This window comes from Macadamia integrifolia, chromosome 4 (assembly GCF_013358625.1).
Source record: "Macadamia integrifolia cultivar HAES 741 chromosome 4, SCU_Mint_v3, whole genome shotgun sequence".
Classification (NCBI taxonomy): domain Eukaryota; kingdom Viridiplantae; phylum Streptophyta; class Magnoliopsida; order Proteales; family Proteaceae; genus Macadamia; species Macadamia integrifolia.
Window position 1 is genome coordinate 14,803,240 of NC_056560.1, and position 20,934 is coordinate 14,824,173.

Sequence of the window (20,934 nt, forward strand, 5' to 3'; positions counted from 1 at the left end):
AATTTTTCAGAAAAAAAAAAAACAATTTTTTGAAGAGTTTTTGTTCCAAAATTGCTGTCAGCCATATTTCTCTCTAATTAAAGTGAAAATCAAGGTTGGGAACAAGGATTTTACATTTATGGGACAACTACAGACCTTGAATTCTTAGTATGATACCCTCAATTTAGTGTTTATGCATAATACATGTTATCAATAGCTTTTTTTAACAAATTCTTTATGCAAAAGTGTTTAAAAAAATGTTTCCTATCAATTTATGTGTGTATCTTTAGCGTATCTTAGTGTATCTCCGATACGATACGATACCCTCCGATACGTATCTTAATTTTGGCCGATCGATACGGCGACCGATACCGATACTTTAATCCTTGACCATAGCCTTGCCACTCCTCTGAATGTCAAAGGCAAGGAGCGACACATGATGTTTTCCGAGACTCGGTGGAACTGCATCACTACCTTGAAGCCTTCCAGATGATCGACAGGGTCCCCAGACCCGTCGTACTTGTCGTACTTGGGCAGGCGAAACCCGACCGGGAGCGGATCCCTTATGACCTCATCAGCTAGAGCCGTGTCATTAGTGAGGTACGGCTCTCGAGTTCTTGTCTGATTTTCTGCTACCTTCCGGATTTCGTCCTTCAGGTCTAGGATCATCTGCTTCAACCCTGGGTCTTTATGTCTCTGACCGTCTCCTTGGCATGGTTCTTCATGCCTAGCCCCTGTGGCGCACCGCATCCTTTCTTTGGGTGCGGGGCTTTCCCTTGTTGCTTGGTTTCGAGGATTCTTGTCGAATCTTATCGATCCTGAGCTACTTCGGTCCTCGTCTTGAACTCGCTCTGGCTGGACATGGGAGCCTCGCGCTGCTTTATTGGTCTTTTGAGAGACGGCCTTAGAGACCTCCTTCATTGTCTCGGCCATTCAGTCATACTTCTCCTGAAGGGCGTCAAACTGCTCCTTAGTCACATTTCTGTGCCCTAGGAGGGGGTGGAGGATTATTGTCTCTACGCACCGAATGTTCGGCGGAGCGCTGGTCCCTCGCGGAACCTTCCCTATCATTGTTTCCCCGTTCTTTACCGATGTCTGCCGAGGGGGGGGAGAGATTCTGAAGGTTCCCCCTCATTTATATTTATACTCGGTGCTGATCTTGTTTTCTTACGATTGTAGGTTTTTCCCACCATTACTCTGTCGTTCCCACGGACGGCGTCAATCTATTACTGCCGAGAATCTGTATGAGACTGAGCGCGGATCCTGCACAGGCACAGAAGGCAAAGGCTCGGAGGTGGCTCTGGGATTAGTCCTCCGACGCCCAAGTTAGAGACCTGCAGAACAATGTTTTTCCGAAGAGTAATGGTGTGAGTGTATTGACTTATCCGTTTTGTCTTTTAGGGTTCCTTCTTATAGGATTACCCATTTTCCGAGTCCTACTGGGATACGTCTTCCTACCTTCGTGGGGAATATTCCCTATCTGGGTATCTCCTCCTCACGTCGTTAGAGTCCTTACGGCCTCTATCAATTGAGGGGGACTCCAGTCTCCCCCTCCTTCTGATCTCCGGAGTCATGGTCATAGTGGGTATCCCTCGGTTGGGCGCCACGTGTCCTTCCTTCACTGGGTGACTAATTTGAGCGTATCAGCAATGGAAGAAAGACAATTGTCATTGCTTCTAAATGGAATCCTTCCCAAATCTTCGATATTTTTTGCTTTTCTACTTTACCATGTCTTTCTTGATTGTGGGATACCTTTTAAAATGGGGGGAAAAATCTACCTTTTACTGCAAATTCGTGCCATTTTTGGTGCAATAATCTAGTTAGATCAGCCTTTTCTCATCTTTGTGCTCAAATAACACCGTTCGGATGGAGTCATCATTGTAGCCCACCATCTGCTTCTAGTGAAAACTTTGAGCAGATAAAGTCTGTTTGCTTTGTCATTTTTAAGATGTCCCCTTTCGTATGAATGGTTAGAGGAATTAAGATCTCTGACTTGGGGAAAAGGGAGAAGAATAGAAGAATTTTTTTGACTGAAGACTGTATATTATGACCTGTGGTTAGATAGGATTTATACCTTCCGGCTTTCGGGACTATAACCTATAGATAGAAAATAATAAATGGGAAACCTGACAGCTTTGCAGATTCTCTTAATAATCTTTCAGAAACAAGTTTTGTGCAAATTGGTAAAATATAATCTGGTTTTCATGAAGCGGTTGATATTATTTAGGATGTTGTTGCTCATAATACAATTTCTTTCTTTCAATTTGCAATTTCAATGGAGCATTCTAGAATGTCATGTGTTAACTGGGACATTCAACACATGACATTCATTCCAGTTTAAGCTTCAGTAGAACAAGGCAAAGCTCCTTATTTCTCAGTTCCTTGCGATTTAGTTCGTTAACTGGGACATTCACATGGTGGGTGTTCCTTAAATGTCTTCTATCAGGTTCTGACTGCTTATTGGATAAGCCATGGTAGGCACATACTGTATCTCATTCTAAGCATATCCCCCTGGTAATCAAATCTTAATTGACGTCCAAAACAGCTTCAGATGCTGAAGCTGTTTTCTAGGTAGATAGATACCTTGCTTGACCTATCAAAAAAAATGATACCTAGAGGCTGTTGAGAGGGTGTTCACAAACCCTTAATTCAAAATAATTATTCTTCAAGTGTTGTATGCTTATGTGTTTGCAAGAAGTTGGCATGGTTTGCTAGATGTTTGACCATTGTATATATAGTGTTGACCTAAAACTATGAAAGCTTGGATAACCCAACACTAGAGGAATTGAGTTGGTACTGAACTAAATTGTGTTGATGAAGCCTATTGTGATTATGGATGAACAAATGTGTCTATTGAGTATTTTATTAGAGACTATTAGCAATGGGCTATTATTTGAACACAATTTTCTTCATTTTATAACTATTTGGTCATGTTGACAAACTGAGAAGGGCCTACTTGGTGTACTTTTGAGTAGGTCCCAACCCATATTGTGTGGAACAATTTATTCAAATTTTCTATAGATAAACTTCTTATAAAAAGAAATATCTTCAATAAAAGTTTTACAGCTCAACTGATTCAGCCTTATGCCAACTAAATGGGGTTGGCCAGATGAATCCTTTTCCTCCAATTAGCTCTATTCGAAGCCATACTTTTTACTATTCCTAACCTATGCATGTCTTTCCTCACCACATCTCCTAGTCATTTTATGTATACCCCTGGCTCTTTTAGTTCCTTCAATCGAATCAAATCACCTCTCCATAGTGGAGCATTCAAAGGCCTCTGTTTTACATGTCCATGCCACCTCAAACGACTTTCTCACAACTTATTATGTGTCAGAGTTACTCCTATATTACCTCTAATTTGTACATTCGTTATTATATCCTTTTTAGTTTTACCACTCTTCCATCTCAACATCTTCATTTTCAGCCGCACTAAGTTTATTTATATGTTGTTTCGTCACTGCCCAACATTTAGCTCCATACATCATTGCCTGTCGTATAATTTTCCTATAAAATTTTCTTGTGAGTTTAAAGGAAGACGTTGATCAACAACACCTCGGACACACCCCTCCACTTCATCCATTCTATTTTAACTCTTGTGCAACATCATCGATTTTCACTACCTCACTTTCAGTCCTTTTTTGTTACTAAATTTATACACCAAATAATTTGTTTTCGTTCGGCTCATCTTAAAACCTTTTGATTCCATGCTTTATCACCATAAATTTATTCTTGCATTTGTTTTGTCTATTGAAACAATATCATCAGCAAAATGTATACCCCCAGGGATTTGATGTTGAATATCTAAAGTCAGCTCGTCTATAATTAGTGCATGCAAACAAATATGGACTTAAAAATGATCCTTGATGTAATCCAATTGTAATTGAAAAGTCATTGCCCTGCCCCTCACAGTCCTTACAGCTGTCACCACACTATTATACATATCTTTAACTATGTTTATATATTTACTCGGAAGACATTTCTCCTCTAATACTTGCTAAATTAACTTCCTAGGGAGATCCTTCTTGCTTTATATAAATCTTTCCATTAGTCTCCAAAGAAAATAAATAGCTTCTTTTGTTGGTCTTCTTGGCATAAACCAAATTGGTTATTTGAAATATTAGTTTTTTGTCTCGGGCAGGTTTCAATTACTCTTTCCCATAATTTCATAGTATGGCTCATGAATTTTATTCCTTTATAGTTATTACAACTTTGAATATCACCTTTATTTTTATAAATCAGAACTACAATGCTTTTCTCTTTCGTTCATCTAGCATTTTTTTTATGCTCATAATCCTGTTAAACAACTTAGTTAGCCAAGTTACTCCACAAATTCATAAGCTCTTCCACACCGCTATTGGGATACCACCTAAGTAATTGCCTTACCTATTTTTATCTTCTTTAAAACTTTTGTTACTTTAGACACCCATTTTTTTTTCTTTTATATATCTAAGACTTGTGGTTGATGGTTGTTGCAATCTTGTAAAATACTATTATTTGTATTGTTTTCATTTAGTAAGTGGTAGAAATAGTTTTTCCATCTCTCTTTAATATCCTCATCACTTATTAGTACTTTATTGTCTCCACTTTTATGCATCTAATATGGTTGAAATCTCTACTCCTCCTTTCCTTTGTGCTCAAATTGTTATAGAGATCCTCTTATTTTTCAGTCCTTTCTTTTTTTACTGTCTTCTTAGCTTCATTTGTAGCAAATTTATACCTTTTTAAATCCTCTTCATCCTTGTCATATGGCAAATTTTAAAACTAGGTTTCTTAGCCTTGAAGGTTGCTTGAACTTCATCATTCCACCACCAAGTTTCCCTTGTTGAATGTTGGTTTCTTTTAGGCTCGCCTAGAACTTATTTAGCAATATTCTTAATACAAGTAGCTAGGGGTGTCAATCGGTCGGGCCGGGCCGGTCTCGGTCGGGCCAGGCGGTCCTATGTCCTCGGAGATGATATGCCCACTTGTCAGTAGTTGTCGCCATAACTGTTGCGACAATTTGAATATCAGGTACGCTCACTCACACAAACAACATAGGCAACACACATGCACAAAGAAAAGAAATAATAATAATAATAATAAACAATGAAAAGAATGTAGTTCATCACTGCAATTCAAGGAAAGAAAAATAATCTATTTGGGATATATCATTTCATCCCAAGGGGGTTGTTAACATGTATATGTACTCAAGTGGCTCATATTATTTACAAACAGATCAATGGACCAAGAGAATCTTGTCTACCTGTTTCCATAAGATGGATATTGTCTGCTATTAAAAACCAAGAAAACCGTGCTAATTTTGTTCTCAAGTGGTCTATATATGTTCATTATAGGATCATGATCCATAAAATTACCATCTTTTGAGATTTCTTGTAGGAATTTTTTTGTGCTGACATTGTCTGCAGTTGCTTTATATAGTGATTCAGTTTCTTGGTTCTGTAACAAATGATGACTGGTATATCAAGAAGCTACAGTTCATAAGCGTAGTGTATGGCGTTTGTGGTCCGATTCATCAATAGTAAGAGGCTTCATTCTATCCACAGAATGATTGGATTCTACCAAGGAACTGATTTCAATGTCTCTCCTTCTACCAGGTAAATTTTTTCCTACCTCTCAGTTTGATTAACAAAACGTTAACTTAAATGATTTCACCATTTTTTCTGGGAAATTTTCTGCTGTGTCCTGCATTAGTTAAATATAATGGTCGTTTGCGGTAGGTGGTACCCTGTACGATTTGAGTGTGCTGTTAAAGATGCGACACTTCAAATTATTTGCCTATAGGAACAATTTTACATGGATTCTTCCTGGCATCGCACTTTGCATTAGGACTTCTTTCGAAATCCCTAAATTTTTAGTCAAAATCATGGAGATGTAGGATTGTGTGCAACCTAAGAGGGGGTGCGTAGGATCTTTTGAAAAATGGAAGGTTGATGGCCTAAAATTGAATAAAATGCAAATGTGGAAGCCAATAAAAGTTTGAGCACACACCCTCCCAAGGAATTTATAAGGAAGTAAAAAATCAGGCAAACAAGTGACACAAGTGGTTCTGGAAACCTTTCCACATCTACTCCAAGGAGATACTCAAACACCTTGCTTTTCACTTATTTTCTATTGCATTATCAGGTAGCAATAAAACCCTTACACTTGTAGTTCTCTATTTGTCTCTCTGCAAACCTTTGCAACAGTTACCAAATGACTCTTCTTTTGTTATAAGCACAAGGCATTCTTAGTACATAACAAATAGCAAGTGAAAGCATGAAGAATCTATTAATTTTTAAAGCTTAAATAGAGAGAATACTCATATGTCGTATGGAAAATGGCATTGTTCAGCATTTTTGTAAGTCCACAAGTCCCCTTTAAATAGCCCAAAAGAGTCATGAGTGCGGATGCTCGCTGGCTCCAACAGTAAAAAACTAGCCATTAGACACACCAATGGTCATTAAAGTGTCAAACATTTTGACCCTATATGGATGTTCGTGCACTAGTATGGACATCTGCGTTGTCATGCAGGCATTCGCATATCAAGGGACTGGAAAATACACCATCTCGGCTCAAATGGCTGTGTTTTGAGTGCGGGTGCTTTTACTCAAAGGACCGTAGATCAACTTTACTCTCAGCTTAGACGTCTGCACAAGTGGAGACTCAAAAGTTCAGGGTGTCTATGCATGTACTCCACCTTCTCAAGAAGCTTTGAACTTCTAACATTGACACCCACTTGACTGATAGTCTTGACGTTTGGCCTATAGTGACGCCCCACAACCCTATACCAAGCCACGATATCGTCCGCTTTGAGACGAACCTTACAACTTTAAAACTTTTATTCTGAGGTATTGGAGTATACAATAGAGCAATACTATCTTCTTTGGAGCCCACCTTTGCAGGTAGTTTCATGGCCCTTGGGTCTCACCACATGGTTTAAAGTATCGATACGTATCGTACCATATCGGTGTTGGTGCTTACCGATATGATACTACTGATACGCTACATGAAAATTATAAAATCTTTTTCTATCGATATGTATTGTACGATACATACTGATTGATGTAGGGAGGGTGCCTAGACAACTAGGTTTCCTACAAAGGGTCAATCCACTAGAATAAGGAATACTCAATAGGTCTTGAATTGGGTTGGGTTCAAAGTTGCTCACAAAGTACAGATTTAACATGCAAGATAATAGACTAATTAACAGGGCAGCATCGATCAATAATAATCTAAGCATGAAGAAAACACTTAAACTACCCGAGCGTCAAATGGGGGTATGGAGAAGGGAACATGGCAGCAAATATGTGTTAGGTTTAGCACAAATCAATCAAGACACTAAGCATAATAAGCAACCCACGCAGTTCTCTAAAATCAGTCAACTAATAAGGTAAAACAGCAGGGATTTTTTTTTTTGGATAACAGAGAATAGATGCCTTGAAAAACAGAGATTAATTTCAGGTTTCAGTGGGGGAGATAATGGGGATAATAGGCAGTCAATGGATGTGGAACAGGGGGGTTTTGCTTACCTTCTTGCTGTCCCGATTTGAGGAGAAATGAAGAAGCTGAAGTCCTTCAAAACAGAGGTGCAGTCCACCTTATTTGACGAGGAAGAAGGCCCAGCTTGATGATGTGGTGCTCAGCAGCAGCCCAGCTTGTTGATGAGGAACTCAGCAGCAACCCAGGTGGGGTCTATTCGATGGAGGTGATCTCTAGTTACTGTGAACAATGGCTGCAATAGTGCAGCAGCAACAAAGAGAACAGAAACAGCAAAAGAGAGAGATGAAAGTTGAGAAAAGAGAGAGTCAAGAAAGAGAGGACGAGAGTGAGAAAAGAGAGAGAGGGAGAATCGTGAGAGAGAGAGACGATGATTTTTCTTCATTCAATAATTTTTTTATTGTGGCCAATGGCCTTACATAAATAATAGGATAATTACTAAAAAAAGGAAAAGGCTAATCTAGGAACATAATCTCAGAAATAAAGAAGTTTCCTAAAAAAAACAAATAGGAGTGTTATTTAGTTTCCTACTTAACTCAATGACCTAAATAAATAAGATACTAGGAAATAAACCTACTAAAACAACAAATCAAATGGGGCCCACAAAATCTTGGGCGATAGGAAAGAGAGAGGGAATCAACCAGCATTGGGTAAGGCTAGTCGATTCCTCCCTTCTTCCTTCTTTCTTCTACTTCCTTCTATTCTTCTAGCCACAAAGATGGTTGTTTCTTCTTCTTCTTGCGTCTGTACACCTTGATGTCTCCATTACTGATACACCGATACGTACTGATACTCTATGAAAAATAAAAAATCGAGGTGAAATGTATGTTTCGGTATGTATTAGTACATATTGGTATATATTGACTGATACATACCGATACGGTACTATACGTACCGATACAATGTGCTACAGTCATATAATTACCAAGATGGGTCATTTTTCAGAAAAACACATTTTTTGAGGGATTTTTGTTCCAAAGTTGTTGCCAACCATTTTTCTCTCTAACTAAAGTGAAAATCAAGGATTTTACATTTATGGGACAACTAAAAACCTTGGATTCTTAGTGCGATACTCTCAATTTAGTGTTTATGCATAATATATGTTATATATAGATTTTTGTAACTATTTTTTATGTAAAAGTGTATAAAAAAAGTGTTTCCTATCCATTTATGTGTGTATCTTTAGCGTATCTCCGATACGATACATACCCTCCAATATGTATCTTAATTTTGGCCGACCGATACGGTGACTGATATCGATACTTTAATCCTTGGTCTCACCTCTCATTTCTTAGCTTCACCTTTCAAGGTTTTCTATGCATCATGACCATGGAAAGGGCGTGCTTCAGGTTATCAACTAGCCTTGTCTCTTTCCTTTAGTTGATGTGGGACTAAAGAGCCAGCCTCCCTCAACGCGTCTCATGTGTCTTATCCAACCTTAGGGGCTCAACAAATCTAGGTCATTTCTTGTTCGTGGCATTCTCCCCCCTTACGCTGAGGCTGTGGCCCCACACGATGTCAAGGTCTACTTTGATATCATTTATAATGCCCCTACCCTGCACCAACCCACGATATTTTCCACTTTAGGGTGAACCCCTCACGACTAAAATGCGTCGTCTGAGGTATCAGAGTACACAACGGAGTGGTATTGTCCTCTTTGGGGCAGACATCACCAGGTAGTTTCTTGACCATTGGGTCTCACCTCCTCCTTTTTTGGGTTCACCCTTCAAGGTTCTCTATAGGTCGTGATCATGGAAGGGGGTGCTAGAGCCTAGAGGTTATCAACTAGCTTAGTCTCTTCCCCTAGTCGATGTAGGACTAAAGAGCCTGCCCCTCAACGCCTCTCCAGCGTCTTGAGTCTCTTAATCAACCTTCAGGGTAGGGGTGTCAAAACCTAACCTGAATAAATAAAACCGTCCAAAAAAATCTAGACCGAACCAAACCAATCCTTATTGGATTGGTTTTGGACTAAGGTATGATGAGATTGGCTAAAAAGCCGACCACACCGAACCAACCGATAACCAAACCGAATGAAACCGATAAAAAAAGGTGATTATGAGGTTATGAATAGGTGAATTGATTATCCTTTTTTTTTTTTCCCAATATTAGTGAGTATTTTTGCTTATAAGAGGAATTGTTACAAATCAATGAATATGAGGTTATAAATAGAAAATTTGATTTGTAAATTGTAACAATACTTCCATTGATCTCCTTGTTCACTATATAAATTTAGTTGGATAGTTAAATGAATGATTTGATAGTTGGGTTCATTTGTGATTTTAATATTAGTTATCTTCTTAGTAATTATATTTCTATTGGTTTCATTATTAGTGTTTTCGCCAAATCTTTCTCACTGCAAGTTATGAATGTAAGATTTCATTGTGGTCCAAGCCCGAAAACAAACCGATATAAACCGGTATTTATCTAATATTGGAAAATCGAAATAAATCGAAACTACCAGACCGAAACTGAAACCAACAGAAAACCGAAGTTCTTTAACAGATTGGTTTTAGTCTCCCTCGTTCCTAGACTGAAACCAATTCAGCCCGATCAAAACTGAGCCAAACCGACCGTTTGACACCCCTACTTCGGGACTCAACGGACCTGGGCAGTTTCTTGGGCATGACTCCTACCACCAGGCTAATCCATCACCAGGTCAACAAGATCGTTCACTAACTCGTATAGGGGATCCTCCTTGTCTGACTCAACCTGGAAGATGTTGCTGAGCTCAATTAGGTATTGTGTATGTGTTACATCTTCAATCTCATGTTGTAGTGCACATACACCAACTGTTCTGGCTGTTTATGACTCAATCATTTCCGCCTCTTGAAGTGGATAAGTAAAGTCGTACTCTAGTTGCACTTACATCCGTAGGTGGAACACCGAACATGTCTGGGTGAGTACCTTAATTGCTCTTAAGTTAGATGCATCTTTCTCAGATAGCACTCACCATTCATCCACATTAGAATATTCTTGGTAACTAATTGTACTTGCTACATACTTACATGAATTGAGCTAAGAAAATAAGTTAATGGACCTAACAAGAAAATCCATCAAAATGTTGGTGGAAATTTTCCATTCAACAACCCACATAACCTACCAGAAGGTTTCAAGGATAGGAGAGGAGGATCAGATTGTTCCCAGCTGATATGGTTCCTGATTGGTGGTGGAACACCCAGTCCTGTAACTGGTTCTGGTGGATGCACTTTGGCTCATCTGATATTTGCCAGTGGTTTGGATGATCCACTGTATATTCAGATTGGATTGGTCCCACATGGTCCTGATCTTTAACAGGAGATCCAGATTAGTACCATCCAATCCTTAAATTGACGACCTACTGTAGAATGGCCTAAATCTCTGTCATAATCCATTTGGTCACTTTTGGTTTATTAAGATTATTGTATTGGAACATCATTATTGGCCATTTATTTTGATGGTGTTTTGTGATTTTTAGGTGATTTATTTGTGCAGGGATTCCCTGGTCAAGTCCTCTTCTACATTTAAGACTGCCCCAAGCCTTCCAATAATTACTTCCTTTTCACATTGTTCAAGTTACATTAGAACTGCACACCACAGAGACTGCAAGGGACTGAGCTCTCACTTTGAATCACCATCTGTTATAACTTCATTTTGTTCTCTTCTAATGAAAAGATTTATTTTGATGGAGCATGATAGTATTTTCCTAAAATGCCAGCATGCTAAATACACAAGCAATGCATCAGTGATTCTGAAGACAGACAATGACGTTGTCAGATTTTGTCTTGATAAGGCGCCTAATGAAAAAAATAGATCCCAGAAAAAAGAGAAGAAACGAAAGATGTCCCGGAAAGCAAAATTGAATGAACTCAGATTCTATCGCTTAAAAGCAAAAAAGAAGATTACATCTCCAAATCCAGAAGTCAGGATTAGGTACAGGCTTGAAAAGGTTGTTCTACCTATATTCTTCTTTCCCTTTTACTGCCTTGGAATCTTCATTTTCTCTCTCTCTCTTTTTTTTGGTGGCTACACAGGTCCATATCTTTGAGATAATATCCTACCTTCTTGTTTATCTGAATTTTCCTGTCTTTATATTCCTATGTTTAAAACTTGGACAGAGATCTAGCCACTACTATGACAGATTGGAATCTGGCCTGAATGTATTTCGATCTTAGTAAACACCATGCTGTCATCTTTCAATGGTAAAACTAGGATAACAATATGTTGAAAGGAAATGAATATTTCTTCACATTGAAATGAAATGTTTATTTGTTTTTCACTCCTCATCCTCCTACATATATTCACCTAACTTCTTCAATCATAATCTCTCTTTTCATCTCTTCTACATTTTTCTTTTATCAATGTGAATAATGTGTCTGCTCTCTTTCCTTGTCTGTATCCATCTTTCTTCTTTAAAGGGTGTATCCAGTGCATGAGGCTCCTGCCACTGCAGGGCCTGGGGAGGGTCATAATGTACACTGCCTTACCCTGCTTCTCGGAGAGGCTGTTTCCCGACTTGAACCCGTGACCGCTAGGTCACAATGGAGCAATATTTCCATTGTGCCAAGGTAAATTATGGCTTCGTGGAGAGGCTGTCTCTATCTCCCTCTCTTTGTGTAATTATGGCAATATTTGCATGCTCATTCTTCCAATATGAATTCCACTGTGATCCTCTTCATAGCTCTTTCTTCAGGTGGTGTGGCAGAAGATGATCAGCTGTCACTGCATCTTTCTTTGCCTGCAACTCTCTCTCTCTCTCTCTCTCTCTCTCTTGTGTAAGTTCCCACCATAATACGTGAAATTGAGCAAATCATCCAAATGTCCCTGCTCTTATGAGGTCCATGTGTAGCTCTTATGATTGGTGGCACAAGTCTAGTTCAAAGTTGGACCAGCTGACTGGGTCTGGTTTTAAAGCTTTGGATTACAGTTTGATTTTAATGCTGTTCTTTCCAAGTTGTCATTTTAAAGCATTGAATGATACTGTCTGATATATTTCTGTTCTTTCCAAGTTGTCTTTATGATCTTCTTCTCATATTTTATTTGGAAGATCATTGTGTTCTTGCCATGCTTCATTGTTGGATGCTTTGAATTTGGACCTTTTTCGATTGGCCATGCCCTCCCGGGCTACCGTCTACTTGCTTTCCTCATGACCCTACCACTAGAGGTTTCTTTTTTTCTTTTTTTTTGGAGGGGGTTGGAGAGCTGTTCTATGGTTGGATTTTTTTTTTTCTCTGTTTCTTTAAGAACAATTTGATTGCTTTCTTGATTTTGTGAAGGTGGATAGTCTTCTGAACCGAAAAATTGCTTAATTGTTAAACAATTTCATTGTCATCCTCAGGCTAAGCGAAAGGAGTTGTGGTTGATTGAGAAACTGAGGAAATTTGAGGTTCCTAAAGCTCCATCTGAAACATATGATCCTGAGGTTTTGACAGAGGAAGAGAGATTTTACCTCAAGCGTACTGGTGAAAAGAAGAAGAATTATGTGCCACTTGGTAGACGTGGAGTATTTGGAGGCGTTGTTCTCAATATGCATCTCCATTGGAAGAGGCATGAAACTGTTAAGGTTGTGTGTAAGCCTTGTAAACCTGGACAGGTTCATGAATATGCTGAGGAGCTTGCACGGCTAAGTAAAGGCATCGTGATTGACATTAAAGCTAACAATACGATATTATTCTATCGTGGAAAGAATTATGTGCAGCCAAAGGTTATGTCTCCTCCTGATACCCTATCTAAGAACAAGGTAATTTTGGCCATCGATGCATTGCCATATACTGTATCCATTTCTTGATGCTGGTGGATAAACCATTGCATAGATATTTCAATTTATTTCCTTAATTTCCAAAGGGTGTTTGAGACCATGAAAAGGATTAATAAATAGGAGATTGTTTGAGGAGACAGATGGTAATCTAACCAAGTGATTTTTTTTTCTTTTTTTCTTTTTTTGGGGGGGGGGGGAGGTGGTGTTTTGGGGGATTAGAATTTAACCAAGAGGGTTTGAAAATATAAGAGTTTGCAATTCAGACCAAATACCAGCATTCATTATTTTGCCGACATGTAGTATCAGTCCATTGATTTTCTTTGTGTTTCTTCTTTTCAAAAATTTGCAGGCCTTGGAGAAGTACACATATGAACAGTCCCTTGAACACACAAGCCTGTTCATTGAGAAGTTGGAAAACGAGCTGGAAGAGTACCATAAGCACCTTTCCCGGTACAAAAAAGGAAAAGAGACTGCATTAGAAGATTCTGCAGCTAATAGCTGATGGTATTTTTCTGTCGTAGCACTTTCTACACCCTAAATACATTTGGGGAAGAAAAGATGGAGATATCTCCTGAAGGAGTCTGCCATAGTGAGGTCAGGAAATAGAGTAATTTGCTCCCCCTCCCCTTCTCTCTCTCTCTCTCTTGTTAAACAAACTATATTCCTATAAAGTGACGAAGGCACAATGTGGCTTCCTGAAAGATCATGCAATTGCAATATTACTGGTGTTAGAACTATTTTCTTAGAACACTGGAGTTTGTAAGTTAATAATCCCAGGTCTAGACATTAAAACCTGGGAGCCCCAGTGTCCGTCTGCTGTTTCTTTTCCTGATATGGGTGGTGAAAACAACAACCAACCAATGGTTCTGGCATGACCAGATTCATGATGTTAACTATTCAACTCATATTCTGATTTGCCATATGACTGGTCATGTACCAAAACTTCCACCTGTAAGGTCTGTGCAAACTGGTGGTTCTCAAGTGATCCACAATGACTGCCATTTTTCTGAAAATGGAAGACATATCTCATGGAGATGGAATGATTTTAGCACCAGCCATTGGTCTACTGTTTGGTATTTTGATGGACTGCAAGATGCCTGTCTTGGAGAGAGTTGGCTTGATTATATGGTGATCTAGTTCCATTTCTAATTTCTGGAATGTCTATTTAAATCCTCGTTAGCCTTAATATTTAAGTGTCTAACCCATTATCTGGAATGGAACTGTCTTTCTGTGATTTTCTCTTCGATCATACTTTTCCAGCTGGTGGCTTTGTTTTACACCTTCATGGTTTTTGAATGTGTTATTACCCATTGCATCTCGTCAGCAGTCACCAGAACAGTGGTCAGTTATCCATTTCATTACCAGCGAACGTGTCCTAGGTAGTTTTTGCTGCAACTCAAGCCAAAGTCTCCTTCAACCACCGTCTCCTTGTCCATGAGCATACCCCTATTGGCCAGAGCCAGTGGAACCAGTTAGGGGTGAAAGTGGGTCGGGCCTGAGTTGGGGATTCGAAAATTTTGAACCAAATTGAGCCTGAGAGAGTAAAAACAGAAAGAATGATGGGGTTCTGGTATTGTGCAACAGTAGTGAGATCTTCTGAAGTCTGAACCATTTTATGGCCATGCAATTTCGCTTGTTAAGTTGATCCAATTATGTAAATCTTCCCCTGTGCTCCTTCCAGTTGGGTTCAAAACTGATTTTATTTGTTTTGAGGAAAGTGGTTTCCAAAGTTATTTTCTGAGAGATGGGATTCTTCCTAGGAACAGGTAAATCATAACAGAAACTTCTGACACTGTTCATAGGATGACTGAATCCTTGCTTTTGAACAAGCAAGCACATGCTGGTTTTTGTTTCCAATCAGATGCTCTTGAATTTGTCGTAATGATACTGCAGCTCTATGGGACTATTTCTCATGTTCAGCAGTTGTATACTTGTGTTCTCAGTAGAAGTAATTAAAGTTTAACAAATTTTTTTTTTTCGGTGGATAAGTAAATTTTTATTAGAGAAGAAAAGAGAAAAGAACAGTAGGTGATGCAACAACAAACATAAGAAGAGCCTATAAATCGAATGATAGCAATTGAACAGTAATTTAATTCTATGCCTTGAGATCCATTGCTAGATGATGTTAAGTGGAGAAATCTACATGTAATGACAGGTATAATCCCACGTACAAGGACTGACCAAGAATCCCAACCCTAGGTAAAGATTTTGTATAAACTAGTAGCTTGGATGGTTAATTTTTTCGTAAGTTTGGAAGCAATTTGATGAATTGTGCTGCGAGCATGTTAGTAGGCATTTGGGAGTTGGGATTTACATAGCACATGACTGAATCAGGTCATAACTTTACAGGTTGTTACCAGTTTTTGTTTTTGTTCATGGTGAAAACTCCATTTAAGTGGACGAAAGTATTATAAAGAAAAAAAAAATTAAGTAGACGAAAGAGACCTATTGATGCGGTCTCTTTGATAATAATACCATGGAATCATTGCTACTAGAACTCCTTCAGGACATAAAACAAGTTATATCCAAAGGTCAATTCTTATTTGAGTTGAGATTCATATTATCCTTTAGCATAACTGTTAAGAGGTCCTACTTGGATTATGTATGGCCTGGGGTTCATATTATTAGTCTTAAAGAATGGATCAATTCTAGGTTGGATTTAAAAACCCTCACACATAATAAGCATGGTTATATGTGTAATACATAGATAGCACAGCCTTAACCTTACCAAAACATGAACCCAAATTGCCCAACCTGTGTTTCTCGAATTTAGGAATGGGTATCAAAAAACGGATGTGGGTAGGAGAAAATCTCGGATCTGACTTGCACTATATGCCTTACCTTTGGTATATGAATGAGATTATAGGATCAGGGTTACATGGTGAAGGAACTTTGCAGTTTTCCTCACTGGGATATCGATAAGGAAACATATATTTGTTGGTTTCTTACTTTCTGTGCTCTCTTCTGTTTTTTCACTCTTAAATCAATTCATAGGTGAAGAAAGAAAATGGCATTTTTATTCATTAAAATAAGGAAACAGAACAAATATAATAGAGACACTATTCCAAGGAGCGTCGGATTTAACTAACAAGAGCAGAGCCAATGTAGGAGTGAGTAGTAAAACTAATTAGTAGCAGTAGAAAAGAGAGTCTAAAAGACTGCAGAAGAAGAAGAAGAAGAAGAAAGAGTGAACAACGATGTATTGTCCTTTAGTTTCTGCCCTTTCTCTGTCTTGCTGGTAGTTTATTAACTCTCTCTCTTTGCCTTAGGTAAGGACCCTGCAAGCGTTGTCTGTGAAATTAAGGGCACTTAGGGCCACCCTGCTGGGTCTTCCAGTTGTTGTAACAAGGGCAGATGGCCTTGTTGCCGTAGTAGCCAGGGGGAACACATAGGCACTTCCTGCAGCACTTTTGGCAGAAGAACATGCATGGCTTGTGGTACTGCGTCTTCCCGCACCTCCTTGAGCATTGCGATGGGCATTCTGTAATAAGTGTCATCCATACATACATCCATTCCCAAAAACCAATTAATCCTTTTTTTCCTCTCTCTCTCTCTCTCTCTCTCTCTCTCTCTCTCTCTCTCTAGAGTAAGGTAGAAAGAAGAACATTGTGGGCTTGAGGAAAGATTACTTACGGTAGCTTTTCAGACTCCCCGGTCCATATCGGCTCTGAGAATTGAAGACATATTCAGTATAACCAAACATCAGTGACTTGAAATAAGAAGCACAAGAAGAAGAGGAAGAAGAAGATAAGAGGACATACACTGTCCAAGTGGTACTGCATCTCCTTGGCTGATACCTGCAACTAGGAAACCAAAAGAAGGCACAAAGGAGAAGTCAAAATAGTCATTCTCTATCATTGCTTCCTGGTAAAATGGTAATGGGTTTCTCTTTCTCTATTGTTTAAGGGAATGTTGTTTCTGGGCTCCCCCCAGGGGTGGGTGGGGGGATGGTTAGTGCTGGTGTTTGGGTGTACTAAATTTGCTAAATTTCTCTAAAAATTAGAGCATTATACACCAACAACACCAGACCCACTTCATCATCCCTGGCCCTGCTGCTACTTCCTGTCCCTACTAATTAATTAAGCTTACTATGGCTGACTGTGACAAGTGAACACTTACAAGTGAGGGGAAATCTTTCTCACCTGATGAGCTTCAAGAATGGAGGCTGCGAGAAGCACCAAGAGCATTACATCAACAAACCTGGCCATCGCCATCGCTACTGAACTAACTGAAATGACACACAGAAGTACCCCCTCTCACAAACAAGGATTCTCAGGTTTAAGTGCAGACCAAGAAGAGTTAGTGAGGGAGAGGGATTTCACTTGCTTCTTCTTGTTGTAGCCTGTAGGTTTTTAAAGAGAGATGCATTCTGGTTGGTTGGGTGTAACTGTGAAACTATTAAAATCTCATTTCCTTTCTAGGCTAGTAAAAAGCTGCAAAGAATTCCAATTCCAGTGAAAATTTAAATCACGGAGTGGGATGGGGTATTATTGCTGGCAGGGTTATTGGTTAGTTTTTAATGAAGTGGGACCCAACCCAATAAGAATAATGAGGAATAATATTTGTTGTTTGTCTTGTCTTTGACTCTCCGTTGCCTTTTAGGGAATTTTTTTATTTCTTTTTAAAATTTTAAAATGTCTGAGGGTAAAGCAACTTTAGCAGTGGACGGTAAAGGTCCCTCTCTGCATGTGCTCCCTCTGAGCCAAGCACGTGCTCTAAAACAGCGCCCCATTCGACAACCATGCGCACCATGCGCTGTACCCTCCCATCTCCCCTTAAAAAAAAAATTTAATAATAATAATTAAAAAAATAAAGAGATATTCTACCCTATGATTGTTTTTTTTTTTGTTAAATACCATTTCCTTCGGAAGAGTTATTAATAAGAGGTATTCGTCCCTATGATTATATGGTGAATAATCATAATTTTTTTTTTTTTTAAATGGGATGTATGATTTTCTGGCGAAGGCAAGCTTCTCCTCGATTGTGGGACAAGGGTTTAGATCAGTTTCCCCACGAAAGTCCCCTCAGGTGATTCAATGACTTTCAATCTAACTCATGGTCAGACCCTCACCCCCAATGGATGGTTGAATCACTAGGAGGACATTTCCGGGGGGTTATCTAAACTCATGGGACAACTCTTATGATTATCGAATAGTGTCCACAAGGCCAGACGAGGGACTCATAAATGGTTAGAAGAGGACCCCACAAAAGGCTAATAAGGAGGCGCATTAGGCCACATTTATTAATAACTATTAAACTACTGTTATTATATCAAGAAGTGTTGGGATAGGACAATTGAAAAACTATCAACCTAGATGTATGTTAAACCCAATTGTCTAAGTTGCTTGCCATTGAAATAGAAACTCATCTCCATCGTCTATCTATTCATCCAGTAAATGTTAACCCAATCTGATTTCTCCATATATAGATGTGAGGCTTTAGAAATTAGTTTAAAAAATCAATAACAGTACCTTATTTATATATTTTTTTTCAACTATCTGAAATACAAGTATGAAAATCCTAGTGCGATGAACCATATAATAGAGATGAAACCTGAAATTAACTCAATACATGGCTAAACCAAGTGGCTGACTTCTCATCTCATGATCAATTTGACCTAATGAGTCCCTTAAGTGGCTAAAAAAATCTTAAGTACTGTTGAAGCAAGGCTTTCTTGAATGGTGTTTTGGTCTTTTTATTTAGCAAGTAGGAGAATTATAAGTGGAAAGAACAAGTAGGAGTTAGAAGTAAGGACCACCACATATGATGATGACTGTCTTTTAATTTGGAACCAACAATAACAACCAACCTCCAGTGGAGACGCTAAGTCTCAATGCTGTGGGCGATCCACAGTGGAGACTGAAGTGAAATATTAATTTAAGGTGAAGCAAAGAGATCTGAAAACACAACAATGTGAGATAGATACGGAAAATAATTGAGCTGATCATCATCTCATCTCTCAGAGAGAGAGAGAGAGAGAGAGAGAGAACATGCATGTGGGTATGTTTGATTGATCAGAAACATATTATTATCTCATAGTAGATGTGAGCACTGAGCAGGCAGATCATGGAAACATGTGCGGAAGGTTATTAAATCAGTAGGCATTGGCTCTACAATTTGGTTTTTTATTTGCAGACTATTGAAGAGGATTCACATTTTACAGTTCACACCAACTTGATCCCATTCCAATACCGCCACCTAATGGATTATCCATACATCATCCAAGATTATAATGAGAAACAATTCTGGATCATCTAGAAAACTTGATTTCACACTAACTGGGATCAAAACATTCCCCACTAATTAATTATATATATATATATATATATTTTTTCCCCAATCAAATATATTTTGCCTATTTCACAATATTAATCTAAATAAATAGAGTTTCCTTTCAACCATATTGAAAGATTTACCGTGAAAAACTATGGTAGTGGATTATGCATCATTATGGGGTGAGAAGTACTTTAGATTTTAATCGAGACGAAATAATAATGACCATCGATGCTTATATTTTTCCTTTATCTATGGATGAGGATTTTTTTTTTTTTTTAAATCTATTGAGTTTAGATATTGAAAAAACCTTTTGACGTACAATATAAAATGAGTGTTTTTATTTATTATTTTTTCTATAAAATTTTATTTTGAAGCTTAGTTAATGAGATTTCATTGTGACCCAATTAAAACCAATAAATTTAAACTAAAATAACAATAAAAATAGTTCTTCACAAAATAGATCAGTTACACTGAACATGTCGCATGGCTTACACGAAATAGGATTTGTGTTTTAAAATTTGTTGAAATTTTTTAGCTTCTTTTTTTTTTTTTTAAGTAAACATATATCTACTTTGATATTTCTCTCAAGATTGCACACCTTAATAATTAAAAATAAATATAAAGGATTGAATGATTGATGGCCATGAGCTGGAACAAAATAAAGGAGTGTTTTTCCAGTAATGCCCATGACAAACGAATAGGATAGATAAATTTGAAGAGCTATTTTCACTATTTAAACTGAAACTGAAAGGCAATGTAATGTCCATCATCCTCCAAGGTGCATGTTGAAAATAGCTTTAAACAACGGCTCTTAACCAGCGAGCGAAAGCCCATGGAGCCATAATAAGGTTGGGAGGATTCATTCACGTACTTCAACACATGGACATATGTTATTAGGTTACCTCAGCCGTGGGATGACTCTCTGAGCTGCCCAATCCTTGGATAGAATCTTTTTCCCTATATTTGGGATGATGCAACTCATTTGATGTTCAAACATTGTGAACAAAGTTCTAGTGCATTGAGTTTCATCCTAGTGACCATTCCTTCATATGTTAAAGCCAAGGTTTGAAAAGTGGGAAAAAGTCAGATTGTTCTAATATAATTACAAATGTAGAAAATATAGGGAAGGCTAATACATGATATACCATATAATTGAAATATATGGTCCTATTCCACTCAATCCATATCGGTATCGTATTGGTAAGGGCAGAGACCGATATAGGCACCAATACCGATACTTTATGAGTATGACACAATCAGTTAGCCATTTTATGTCTATGTAAAACTGATTAAGGTCTTGACCGAAAAAAAAAAAAACTGATTAAGGTAAAGATTTTGTGCAGTACGCAAGCTAATGACTTGGAGGCCTGTAATTGTGGACATATAACACCACAAAGACCAGGCAGGCCCATCACTGTCCGAGACTTCCCTGTCCACCAAACTCCGTATTAGGCCTGGGATGGGCA

At 38.4% G+C, this 20,934-nt stretch overlaps 2 protein-coding genes across 3 annotated transcripts; one reads left to right on the plus strand and one right to left on the minus strand.

Moving 5' to 3' along the window:
- The first annotated feature begins 398 nt into the window (after positions 1 to 398).
- LOC122075510 (uncharacterized CRM domain-containing protein At3g25440, chloroplastic) lies at positions 399 to 14,436 on the plus strand. Its single transcript, XM_042640564.1, has 4 exons — positions 399 to 5,576; positions 10,930 to 11,383; positions 12,773 to 13,174; positions 13,542 to 14,436. Exons 1-4 carry the CDS (start codon positions 5,473 to 5,475, stop codon positions 13,692 to 13,694), a joined length of 1,113 nt encoding a protein of 370 aa, XP_042496498.1. The 5' UTR covers positions 399 to 5,472; the 3' UTR covers positions 13,695 to 14,436.
- Positions 14,437 to 16,187: 1,751 nt separating this feature from the next.
- LOC122075511 (gibberellin-regulated protein 6-like) lies at positions 16,188 to 17,614 on the minus strand. 2 transcript variants are annotated; one of them, XM_042640566.1, is made up of 4 exons: positions 17,335 to 17,614; positions 16,954 to 16,989; positions 16,826 to 16,859; positions 16,188 to 16,673 (listed from the first exon to the last, which is right to left on the minus strand). In XM_042640566.1, the coding sequence occupies exons 1-4, from the start codon at positions 17,404 to 17,406 to the stop codon at positions 16,492 to 16,494; spliced, it is 324 nt and encodes a 107-aa protein (XP_042496500.1). In that variant the 5' UTR covers positions 17,407 to 17,614; the 3' UTR covers positions 16,188 to 16,491. The 2 variants fall into 2 exon arrangements, with proteins under 2 accessions (XP_042496500.1, XP_042496499.1); XM_042640565.1 differs by having other exon boundaries at positions 16,954 to 16,995; positions 17,335 to 17,611.
- Positions 17,615 to 20,934: the final 3,320 nt, after the last annotated feature.

Excerpts from the sequence above, each read along its gene's own strand:
- LOC122075510 (XM_042640564.1), top strand. The coding sequence starts at position 5,473 with ATGGCGTTTGTGGTCCGATTCATCAATAGTAAGAGGCTTCATTCTATC. Across the intron at positions 11,384-12,772 it reads TTAGGTACAGGCTTGAAAAG|GCTAAGCGAAAGGAGTTGTG; the intron begins GTTGTTCTACCT and ends TGTCATCCTCAG. Across the intron at positions 13,175-13,541 it reads ATACCCTATCTAAGAACAAG|GCCTTGGAGAAGTACACATA; the intron begins GTAATTTTGGCC and ends AAAAATTTGCAG.
- LOC122075511 (XM_042640565.1), bottom strand. The coding sequence starts at position 17,406 with ATGGCGATGGCCAGGTTTGTTGATGTAATGCTCTTGGTGCTTCTCGCA. Across the intron at positions 16,860-16,953 it reads TGCAGTACCACTTGGACAGT|AGCCGATATGGACCGGGGAG; the intron begins GTATGTCCTCTT and ends TTCAATTCTCAG. Across the intron at positions 16,674-16,825 it reads GGGGAGTCTGAAAAGCTACC|AATGCCCATCGCAATGCTCA; the intron begins GTAAGTAATCTT and ends CACTTATTACAG.